Source organism: Barbatula barbatula (assembly GCF_947034865.1).
Source record: "Barbatula barbatula genome assembly, chromosome: 6".
Classification (NCBI taxonomy): Eukaryota; Metazoa; Chordata; class Actinopteri; order Cypriniformes; family Nemacheilidae; genus Barbatula; species Barbatula barbatula.
In genome coordinates, this window is record NC_136765.1 from 22,386,418 (window position 1) to 22,398,194 (window position 11,777).

Below are 11,777 nucleotides of genomic sequence, written 5' to 3' on the forward strand. Positions count from 1 at the left end.
CAATATATGCAGATGGCATGCACTACGAACAATATATGCAGATGGCATGCACTACGAACAATATATGCAGATGGCATGCACTACGAACAATATATGCAGATGGCATGCACTACGAACAATATATGCAGATGGCATGTACTACGAACAATATATGCAGATGGCATGCACTACGAACAATATATGCAGATGGCATGCACTACGAACAATATATGCAGATGGCATGCACTACGAACAATATATGCAGATGGCATGCACTACGAACAATATATGCAGATGGCATGCACTACGAACAATATATGCAGATGGCATGCACTACGAACAATATATGCAGATGGCATGCACTACGAACAATATATGCAGATGGCATGCACTACGAACAATATATGCAGATGGCATGCACTACGAACAATATATGCAGATGGCATGCACTACGAACAATATATGCAGATGGCATGTACTACGAACAATATATGCAGATGGCATGTACTACGAACAATATATGCAGATGGCATGCACTACGAACAATATATGCAGATGGCATGCACTACGAACAATATATGCAGATGGCATGCACTACGAACAATATATGCAGATGGCATGCACTACGAACAATATATGCAGATGGCATGCACTACGAACAATATATGCAGATGGCATGTACTACGAACAATATATGCAGATGGCATGTACTACGAACAATATATGCAGATGGCATGTACTACGAACAATATATGCAGATGGCATGTACTACGAACAATATATGCAGATGGCATGCACTACGAACAATATATGCAGATGGCATGTACTACGAACAATATATGCAGATGGCATGTACTACGAACAATATATGCAGATGGCATGTACTACGAAGATTAATGTACAGGTGGATATGAAGAGATAACAATATAGACTAAAAGGAAATATAAGGAAGGAAATACAAGGAAGACACATTTACCTATTACAACAACGCTAAAAGAAAAAATTGCCTTCAGACGAGACAACCGTAGTAACTGTTTACCACCACAGATAATTATATTTGTTTTAAATACAACACTCTATTTGTGCTGTCACACTCCGCGCCGTGGAGCGGCGCTGTCACACGTTTAATCGACACGCCCGCATTCACTCAAACGAAGAAGAAGTCTAGACATTATTCTTCCGGATTCTGCTGCGTCGTTTAAATCTTCACGTTTTAACCGTGACTGATCAAAGAACCGATCGATCGATCGCTCTGTGATGCTGCTCTTATGATATGGGTATGCGAGAATTATAAATATTAAGCTCTAACGTCATTAGCTTACCACAGGGACTTATTCGGGCGAGCATGCCGTTCACGAGTCCATAAATTGTTGATATCAGATTTAGAATACGGTGTGAATGTTTAATGTGAGTTGAAGGGATATAAGTTACACGAGTGTTTGTTTTTAATAACGTGTCTGTGGGTTTGATTCAGCTGTAGCGATGAGCTCCACTTGTCCTGGGCTGTACTGTGGACGGATCATCATAAATGAGTCTATCGAAGCAGAATGTGGGGTAAGTGCCTTATTATTTCTACTGAAGGAGACAATCACTGTGCTTTTTATGTTCCTACTGTGTAAGTGACGGTTTTGTAATCGGTTAAGAGAAATCTGGTCAATGAAAGTCAATATGGTTTAGTGTTTGTAGACATGCGAATCATTAGGTAACCTCGTTTTTATTACTAAGGTTTGTCCTCGTGGCCAGAGGGCCGACATGCAGAAGATCTGTCAGAAATGCACTGGATCTCCCGAGCTCTATGATTGGCTGTACTTGGGTTTCATGGCCATGCTGCCATTGGTTCTGCACTGGTTCTTTATTGAGTGGTATTCTGGCAAGAAAAGGTACTTGGTCATAATTTGGTTTTATTAGTAAACATCATGTCACAAACTAGGTTTTGTATTCATTAAGCCAATGCGTTGCATAATTCAGGCAGTACAAAATATAGTTTAGTCATTTAAAGTGTGTCTGGTGAATGTAAAAGGAAATCAAATCAACCATGTAAAGTTAAAATTATGTGATGGAGCAACCTTTGATGCAGTTTTTTAACCGACAGCCTCACTAATAATGACACTATTTTCACTATAGTTCTAGCGCACTCTTCCAGCACATAACCGCCCTGTTTGAGTGCACCGCTGCTGCCATTGCGACTCTACTGCTCAATGATCCCGCCGGCCAGCTGTCGATTCGCTCCTGTGAGGTTAAGATGCTTTCCGATTGGTACACTATGCTTTATAACCCCAGCCCAGACTACATCAACACGCTGCACTGCACGCAGGAGGCTGTCTTTCCCTTGTGAGCGCTCTATTCAGACAACATACCTACTACAACCGAATGTGTAACCTCACGCCTCTGAGATTTAATGCTTTGTGTTATTTATAGATACACTATTGTGTTGATCTACTACGCCTTCTGCCTGGTCTTTATGATGCTGCTGCGACCCCTTCTAGTTAAAAAGATTGCGTGTGGTTTGGGCAAGACGGACCGTTTCAAGAGCATCTACGCAGCTCTGTATTTCTTTCCGATTCTTACTGTCCTGCAGGCGGTTGGAGGGGGTCTTCTGTGTGAGTGTCTTTGGTTTTATATGCTTCATTATTTATGTACCTTAAAATGGATGCGGCTAAATATGTTTTGCTTTACCAGATTATGCATTCCCCTACATTATTTTGGTCTTGTCTTTGGTCACCTTGGCGGTTTACATGTCTGCTTCGGAGATACAGGTACAGCAGCATGTTGCCTTTATGTTCACGTTTGTTGGCCTTTTCAAAGATACCAAACATAACAAATGTGTTTGTGGTTTATCCTGCCTACAGTCTTTCAAAAACCTTGTCGCCAAGAAGAAACGGCTGGTGGTTCTCTTCAGTCATTGGCTGCTTCATGCGTACGGCATCATCTCTATTTCCCGGCTGGATAAATTGGGGCAGGATTTGCCTCTCTTGGCTCTGGTTCCTGGACCTGCTCTCTTCTACCTGCTGACGGCCAGGTTCACAGAGCCTAATAGAATTCTGTCGGAGGGCGGAAATGGACACTGATGTCATTGTGTGTTGGAGACACGTCTTCTTGTTGATGTTAATGCTGCATTCAGATGCAGTAGAGAGATAACATAACTGGCACGGACACCAAAGAGCCATAAACAAAACATTTTGTCATTGCTCACAATACAGTATGTTGTCATGAGGTTTGCGTTTTGTATGCTGCTCTTACGTCTATAAGAACGCTTTACCGTTTGCCCGCATCTAAGAGGAATTTAAAATTGAATATGAGTTTTTTTCATAAAGGACCTTGATAAGCGGTTTCCATATAACTTTATATCCAGTTATACTGTCACAATAGTGCTTCATATGCGCTCATAGGTTTGGAATAAACGCAGTTGTGTGTAAATTTATGGTCATTATACAGTAAATATCTTTTAGATTTTGGTACTTTGAAATGTTTTGTATCGATTTTCACGAATGGATACACGAATCGTGTCATTTAGGTATGTTAGACACCTTTATGTTATATATATATATGAAACAGCTGGTCTGTGAATTTCTCGAGAGCCATGAAGTAACGTTACTATTGTTCTTAAAAAATAAATGAACTTTCTCGTGCCAAAAATACAATTGTTTTTCCTTTTCACATGCGGTTTAACAATGATTGCGTAACAAGATGAATGTTTGACAAAAATAATATTTGCATGTTGCGTTACCAGTTGTAAGTCTTGCTGATAAATATGTAAATCAGCTTTGTATTGTGAGAAGGATTCTATAGTAGTCAAGATTTTCTTAAGCATGTATATTTATATGGTTACGTTCTGCAATTCCATGTGAAATATAACAGATTAAGATATTGTGTTTTAAAGTATAAGAAATGACCAGTAAATGTAGTATGTGATCATGGTGTAAGACATGTCTATGGCCATCAGATCTATGAACATAAATGTTTCACTGATCAAATAAATTGTGACAGCTGAGATGAGTTTTTGTGTATGTCTCAGACAAAATCGTTGTAAAGTCGAAATGGTGTTTTCAGATTAATCTGTGGCGAAACTGCAAATTTTTTCCTGTTTGTGGTTTGGCTTTTGTATCATGGAGTTCATGGCCGTTAACTCGCGCTCCAGTCTGCTGTTGATGTCAGCGGTGTCATGTTTTCTCTCTTGAATCTTAAGCATGAGTCTGTTTATATTCTCCATGATCTTCTGCTCCATATCTGCAGATTCCTATAATAAAAGAGCGCATTGATAACTTTATTTTCTTTTACATCTAGCAAAAAAGGAATGATTTGGGTTCAATATAAATGAAGCTTTAGTCGGCCCCATATGTGTCATGCTGTTTACGACAGAAAATAATCCCTCAGTTTTGATAAAGCAAACAATTATTTTTACAGTATTATATTTACAATAGAAACATATGGGGAATACTGCAAAAAGTGAATAAGAAAAATGACCAGATTGGGTAAGAAGTTGAAAGGACATAAACATCTAAAACTGTTGTTTTACAGTGTGTATATTCTGGTGCATGACATCCAAAGTAGAAAGAGCTTAACTTGCATTGAACCATGTACATTTGTACCTTAGTGAGAACCATATCTGCGGTCCAGGCGTCTTTAAGGCTCTCTGGGTACAGAAAAGACAAATCGAAGAAATATACAGTTGTAAGGTAAGAACTGACTGGATCACCACACTGTAAAAGCAGCTTACCGTAAAGCCTCAAAGTAATTGAGAACAGACTCACTAAAAAGCGATGGTGCTTGCTCTCTCATCCACTCGGCCTCTTGGGTGTACTGCTCTTTGTCTTTCTGTGCGTCAGATATTTCCTCCTTCATCCGTTCAATGCACTGCAAGAACAGAACTATTAGAGAGCACTGTTGAGGAAACATCTCAACTAATATATACTAACAAGGGCGCTTGTGGAATGTTTGAGCTTATTCACCACATGCAGACGGCTGTTTTCCATATTTACTTGCTCCAGCAGGGCCGTGTTCTCGTAGATGCTTTTTTCAACGGTACTGATCTCTGCTCCGTGAACTGTCAACATTTCCATATGTTTTGCCCTTGAGGTCTCAAGCTCTCTCTTCAGCTCATCCTGCATGCAGCAATGATGCAAACGCATTATACAACTTTCAGGAAAATGCTATAATAAGATCACAATTGGGAGATGTAAAATATAGTATTAAAGTTAACCTTTGGTTCTAGGAGAGCGTTGGTCTGCTTTGTTACTTCCTGATTGGAGAGCTCAAGATTGTGTTTTTGGGCTTCCATTTCTGGTCAAAGAAAAAATATAAAAGCATAAAACTTTATATAACTATTTGTTATGCGTGTCATCATAAAATCAACTTTATAAAATGTCAGTGTTTCTTTTTACAAATACTATATTTTATATTAAAAAGCAGTAAAAGCACATAAGTAACTAGCTGGAGTGGTTAATTTGTCTACCATAGTGTACATACTGAGGCAACATAAAAACGTAAAATAGATGACTTCATAAGAATGATATTTATACATAGTAAAAATGTAATTTGTTTGACCTTGATGTAAGTTTTCAAGGACCATCTCATAAAATAATAAATCTTAATAAGTATATCTAAATATTTAATAATAAGGAAAATTGTACATGAAGAATTTGGATATCATAGTAAAACAATGAACTGTAGGATGCCTATTCCCATCTTTATACTGCACTCGAAATGCACCTCAACCCGTCAGCCCCAGTACCATTAATAAAATTGAGCATATAGACATTTAACACTGCATTTGTACAACAACCTGGTTGTTACTGAAAAACCTGTGTTTTCCTCTTGAAGCTGTAATCTGGGTGAGAAACAAAAGGAGGTCTGGTTCACATGAGGAGAATAGAAATGATGCCTGTACCTGTTGTTTGTTTCTTTAAGGTCTGATGTCTGAGATTGTCAATGTTAAATTGAGCATAGACCTGCTCTAAAATCGACTCCTGGACCTTAAGCTCTCGCTCCTTCTTCAGACGAGCTTGGGTTATTGATTCTGCGTCCGTCTTTTGAAAACATATGCATTTTATATATTTAGGTTGCTGGTAAAGTAATGCAAGATTACCTTTAATTTGATTTATAGCTTCTAATAAATGTACACAACATGGCCAAAAGGATTTGAACATTTCCTTCTTTAAGCGGTCTGGTGTGGAAAAACTTAACTGGCCCACACCACCCCATTGAACGTCTTTGGATAAACTGCGTGTTGTGTTTATGTGTCCACATATTTTTAGCCAACGTGTGTATATGTTTTATTCATCAGCATGAGTAAATGGGCTTTCCCTACCTTGAGCTGTTGGATTTCAGCCTGGAAGTTCATTTCGAGTTTTTTTCCCTCTTCTTCAGTGTTGGTCAGCTCCTTTGCAAGATGCTCTATCACTGAACTCAATAACACATCCTGGTCCTGAAGTTTCTTCTCCTACAGAGACATAGACATACAGTATATAGATAGGCTAACTAATCTCTGCCATAGCACAACAGATCAGAGAAGCAGTGAGGCTGTCAGACCTCCTCCAGGAGTTCTTCGTATCTCCTCTGTGTTTGTTCGATGGCATCATTGTGCTCCCTCACATTTTCTTGATGTTCCTCTTTGAGAGTTTTAAGAGATTGATATATCTGCTCCTTCTCAACATCACACGCTTCTCTGTGTGCAAAAACATAACGTGTGGTTATTTATGAGCCCGTTTACAGGAAGATAACTAGAACTGAAATGGCAGTTTCACAGAAGACGGAATGAAATACATTTCTAAATAAAATTAAATAGCATTTGAAGTAATATTCAATCAAATCAAAAACTTTAGAATGATTTATTAGTTTATTATAGAATTGTTTAACATTTTGAATCATAAAAGATACTGAATAAGAACATTTATTGCAGTCTTCTCCATAAACAGACCTGTTAATTTTCTCTTTGGCGAGCTGTGCCTCAAGCTCCTCCAGGTTTTTTTTAAACAAATCTGCACTGATTCTGTAATAAACACACTTATAAAAGTACAAAACAATTGAATTATAACGTGTCAAACTGAGCCGATAAAAGCAGATGGCCGTACGCGTTATCCTCGTGAAGCTGAATCATCTCTTCCTTCATATTTTTGATTTCAGTTTTACATTTGGCAGCCGCTGTAATGTGTTTCTCTTGTGTCAGTTTACACTCCTCTAACCTGGAACAAAGAAACAGTACGATCATTTGAATTACAGTCCCTTGCATTGTCTAAGGCGGTTTTTGAAGAGACGAAGCAGAAAGATGTTAAAGAAATAAATGTACCGCTTGGACAGTCTTTGGTTTTCTTCAATAGCATCATCTTCCTCTTTCCTCTGAGAGCTGAAGATGTGTGACAGTTCAGTCATAGGCTCTGAAAGAGCATTTCTTACTTTCTGTTCCTCCTCTATCTCGTCTTCAACCTGAGGATAAATCAAAGCTCTGTATAGTGTTGGAAAAAAGTTGAAGGTGCAGGTTATTTTCACCCTGCGCTAGGTGATGGTTAAGAGGTTTAAATCTTACCCAGGTGACATTTTGTGCCCATTTCTGTTTTTATGACCTAAATCCCGGATGAGATCTCTATATCTCTATTAGTTTTTTTTTCTAGACATCAAAGAGATTAAAGGGAGGGCAAATGGAAACTTTTGTTTTACTCTCCCGTGTCTAGTTTTATAATCTGAGCTCAAGTCTACAATAAAATGTCAATATTATTGAGAATCTACATATGAACTCAAGAAATATGATAAAATTGACCCAAATCCACATTATTTTACATCTACAATCTATATTTATTTTTACAACTCCATAATGTATTTTTTTACAATTCTCTAGTTTTTATTTCTCATAAGCGATTTTCGGAGAAATTAAAATAGAGACTACGTTAATTCTTAAATGAAATACAAAAATCCATTAAGATTTATGAAACAGCAAAAACTGAGCAATAATTTAGCATATTTTCCTACAAATTCTCATTACTGTAATCTGAAAATACGGAATAGTCTTGTTCTTGTAAAATGTATAATCCTGTAAGGATTTTTAAATTAAAATCTTTTACGCATGTCATTGGAGAATTGGAAGTTTAATTGTTAATCTAAAAAGTAATTAAAATTTGCTTTACTTTCTTGAATCAAATATCATGGGATGATTTAGATTTGGTGGTCAGAGGTGTCCTGACCATATACATGGATGACAGATGGACTGAAACACAGTCACTTGGTTTTCTTTTGCTCACATTTCCTGGCCAGGCAGACACCCATCGACTGATGAACTATATAACATCTAAGGGTGTTCAGCTATATTAAAGGTCATCTATGCACATTGTGCCTTTGAAGAAAAGCATTTTGAAAGCTCAAATGATGGCCGCTCAGCGGGACCTGCCCGAGGCAGGAAATCAATGCTTCAGATCAGACATCTAAAGACGGGAGATTTGAGGTTTTGATCCTTTCCAAAAAGAGTGTATTAAACACGGAGCACTCATTCGATTCGTGTCAGGATTTGATGTTTATTGCTACTTACCGCTCTGATTTGCTCTTGAAGGCTCTGAACTTCCTGTTCAAATGCCTCTGCCAATTCCATGAGTTCTCGTTCATGAAACTCTCTGAGGATCAAGAAAGTATTCAAGTGTTAAGGAAACAAATAATGCATTAATGGTAAATGGGAAAGAGCTATAGGTTACTTTTGTCGATCAAGTTCTTCCGTCTTATCGATTTTCTCATTCAGCCATTCTTTACACGTCATACTAGATGCTGTCAGTCTAGCTATGTTTTTCTCCAGCTGGGATATTTGCTGAAACACCAAACCAATGCAGAATGAGACATGTTGGCAAGTACTCCACACCAAGAATCCCATCCCAATTTCAATCCACAACAACATGCAGATGAAACAAACAGCTTACACCAGCCTAAGATGGTTTAGACCTGTGTTGCTGTCTACCAGCTAGGCCAAGCTGTTCTTAGCTGGTTTAAGCTGGTCTCAGAGCCTAGCCAAGCTGGTGCTACGCGTTTTGTCTGTTTGTTCCATGCCCAGATAGCACAGGTACATCTGTGAAGTCTGTAAGAAGTCTGCTAAAGATCTGGAGATCTACTATGTAAAAACATTTGATTAACGTCTTAGAAAAGGCAATTTTACACACATTTTCAATCATAAACATCTTGCAGACATCTAGATGTCTAGATGATATCTGACAGGGGACATCTCAGAGATGTATTGCAGATGAGCAAACAAATAAAATACGTCTTGCAGATGTAAACGCTGACGTCAAGTCAGAAATGACTTCCCTCAGATGTACGCGTGCTCTCAGGGTGTATTTTTTTAATTATGTACATGTGTAAATGCTTACTGTTTTACACTGTGTGATTCTCTCCTCCTTGTCTTGGAGTTCTGACGTCATGGTATCCAGCGCATTGCGTGTTTCTACATTGATTTTTCTTTGTTGTTTAATCTGTTCCTCAATTTCCAAAATCTAAAAATTGCAAAACACGTTTATATATTTTCTTCTTTAAATGTAATGTTAAGAACATTTCGCCTTACAAAGGGAAATATTTTACACACATATATTTTTACCTCGGCATTCAGAGTGTGTTTGTTCTCAGCAAATGTTTTGTTCTTCTGCATCGTGTCTTCTTTGAGGTCTTGTCGAGCCGTTTGCACCTGGACAATTTTCTCCTTAAACGACTGAATCTCATTTAGTTTTTCTGCCAACAGAATCTGCTTACTGGCTTTCTCTGACAGCTGCTGGTTCAACTGATCAATGCCATCTCCATATTTCCCTTGAATATTTTCTCTCTCCTGACTGAAATATTATGTATACAGATAACAGGGGAAAACATTACGGGGTGGTTTCCCGTGCTGGGATGCTAAAACAGTTTTTTGTAAGGCACGTGTGTAGAAACGACTTAAATGTCCTAATTTGACTACGGCTAAATCCTGGCCCAATCTAATCCCTGTCTGGGAAACTGGCCCTTAACGAAAGTTCTGACCACATTTCCCATAAATCCAATGGGTCTACAAGCTCTGACACTCACAGAAGAAGAGCGTTTTCTTTCTCAAGGAGTTGTTGTCTTTCTTCCATGGATTCTCTGTCTCGTATTATAGTTTTCAGCTCAGACCGAAGTCGATTCAGCTCTGCAGTATGGCCTTCTCTAGCTGCATTAACACAAGCTTCAAAAAGAATTCAAGAAAAAACACGTTATTGAAATGACTGGCAGTCCATTACAGCTTATTAAATGCAGGGGCGTTTTAGACATGCTTAGCCTACCTGAAATTTCACTCTTCGTATTATCTTGTAGATCAAAGGTTTGATGTCGAAGTTTGCTCGTCTCAATAGTTTCAACTTCAAGGTTCTCACGTGCTATTTTTCTAGATGCCTCCTACAGAAAACATCACAACCACACAAATGTCAGCGCACGCATACATTCTTGTTAAAACTGTTAAATGACGAATGATTAAATATAACAATACCAGCACTTTAATGGCTTCGGCTATCTCTCTTAGGTGGAGACTTGCTTCATGACTAAATGAAACACCTTCTTCTCTCAATCGTTTATCTGTAAGGAGTGAATTGATTCGTTAATGCTATTGCACCGTTGAATACGAAATTATAACAAAAGATGTCACTCGAAACTTCATTATATGAATATGAATAGGCCATGTAGGCCTATATAACGGTAATAGACGTAAAGAAATCTTCTCACCCAGTTCGGCTAAATGCTCGAACGCGAGCCGTACCGCGGGCACATCCGGTACCCGATCAGACGTCATTTTATTCACATGGAACGAAATTCGCGATGCAACAAGTAACAGACCGAAAGTAACAAACTTGAACTTCAGACGCTGCTCATCTGTGTACTCGACGTGTTGGCATGACGACAGCGAAACTCAAGCGTACGGACTTTATTTCCTCTCAGTTTGTTTATGTGTGAGAAGTATATTGAATGTCCAAGAGCTCGCGAAGGTTTGGACATCTGACGTGGACACTATTCGCTTCAGATGTTGGCGAGACTTTTAAGATATTTGATTTCCAAGTCATCACCTTTCTTTCCTGTTAACCAAGATTTTACTTGTTTTTAAAAGGGTAAACGCAGAATCATGTAGCATCTGACAGCAGCAATAGTTTTTTTAACATTTAGTCTTTTTTAGTCATTTAGCAGACGCTTTTATCCAAAGCGACTTACAGATGAGGAAACATTGGAAGCAATTATAACAAAATACATAAGTGCAACAAAACTAGTCCATTAAAGCCTAGCACAGTATACACAGCTAAGAATAGTGAGGTTAGTATTATTATTATTTGTGGAATAAGAAGAAAGAAAGGGAAAACAATTAGGTTAAATCCAAGGTTTTAACCATGGCATTTTTAATAAATGCTCATTTAAATGGTTATCAATCTACCAAAAACACGGTAAGTACTATAATAAGACCATAATGGTTCATTTGACTGTATAAGAGCATAAAGAACTCAATTTTCCAATTTCGGTATTAAATACCTGAGTTTATTTTTGACACAATTTATGTTCATAAATGCGTCTCAAGGAAAAAAAAATGTCTTCAGATTTGTACGCATGAATATTATGTCAATATAGTCTACATATATTTATATCATAAGACTTTCGTTTAATTTTCCCCATTCACTCACTCCAGTTTTGACATAAACTATATATTTTTTTATTTTTGTAAGGATGTCTGAGTTTTCTGTTTCATTTGAGGGCCTCTTTGAACTTGATTGTTTTCTGTAACGTAAGATACAGTAAACGGAGAGGAGGCGCAGTTTGATCACGGAGAGGCTTTTCCCAAAGTGTCC

At 38.0% G+C, this 11,777-nt stretch overlaps 2 protein-coding genes across 2 annotated transcripts; one reads left to right on the forward strand and one right to left on the reverse strand.

Moving 5' to 3' along the window:
* Window positions 1-1,084: 1,084 nt before the first annotated feature.
* On the forward strand, window positions 1,085-4,245 carry jkamp (jnk1/mapk8 associated membrane protein). Its single transcript, XM_079457926.1, has 7 exons — window positions 1,085-1,256; window positions 1,454-1,533; window positions 1,705-1,859; window positions 2,104-2,310; window positions 2,398-2,579; window positions 2,659-2,735; window positions 2,829-4,245. Exons 1-7 carry the CDS (start codon window positions 1,253-1,255, stop codon window positions 3,045-3,047), a joined length of 924 nt encoding a protein of 307 aa, XP_079314052.1. The 5' UTR covers window positions 1,085-1,252; the 3' UTR covers window positions 3,048-4,245.
* Window positions 3,785-11,017, reverse strand: ccdc175 (coiled-coil domain containing 175). Its single transcript, XM_079457925.1, has 19 exons — window positions 10,672-11,017; window positions 10,439-10,524; window positions 10,236-10,347; window positions 10,003-10,138; window positions 9,542-9,770; window positions 9,318-9,440; window positions 8,655-8,764; window positions 8,495-8,576; window positions 7,265-7,401; window positions 7,050-7,160; window positions 6,896-6,967; window positions 6,508-6,643; window positions 6,287-6,418; window positions 5,867-6,005; window positions 5,180-5,259; window positions 4,929-5,081; window positions 4,731-4,833; window positions 4,569-4,612; window positions 3,785-4,216 (listed from the first exon to the last, which is right to left on the reverse strand). The coding sequence occupies exons 1-19, from the start codon at window positions 10,736-10,738 to the stop codon at window positions 4,031-4,033; spliced, it is 2,238 nt and encodes a 745-aa protein (XP_079314051.1). The 5' UTR covers window positions 10,739-11,017; the 3' UTR covers window positions 3,785-4,030.
* Between the last annotated feature and the right edge of the window lie 760 nt (window positions 11,018-11,777).

Coding starts and splice junctions, on each gene's coding strand:
- jkamp (XM_079457926.1), top strand. Junction 1,860..2,103: donor TGGTATTCTGGCAAGAAAAG/GTACTTGGTCAT, acceptor TTTTCACTATAG/TTCTAGCGCACTCTTCCAGC. Junction 2,736..2,828: donor TGTCTGCTTCGGAGATACAG/GTACAGCAGCAT, acceptor TCCTGCCTACAG/TCTTTCAAAAACCTTGTCGC.
- ccdc175 (XM_079457925.1), bottom strand. CDS start 10,738: ATGACGTCTGATCGGGTACCGGATGTGCCCGCGGTACGGCTCGCGTTC. Junction 9,441..9,541: donor AACACACTCTGAATGCCGAG/GTAAAAATATAT, acceptor TGCAATTTTTAG/ATTTTGGAAATTGAGGAACA. Junction 8,765..9,317: donor GAATCACACAGTGTAAAACA/GTAAGCATTTAC, acceptor TTGGTGTTTCAG/CAAATATCCCAGCTGGAGAA.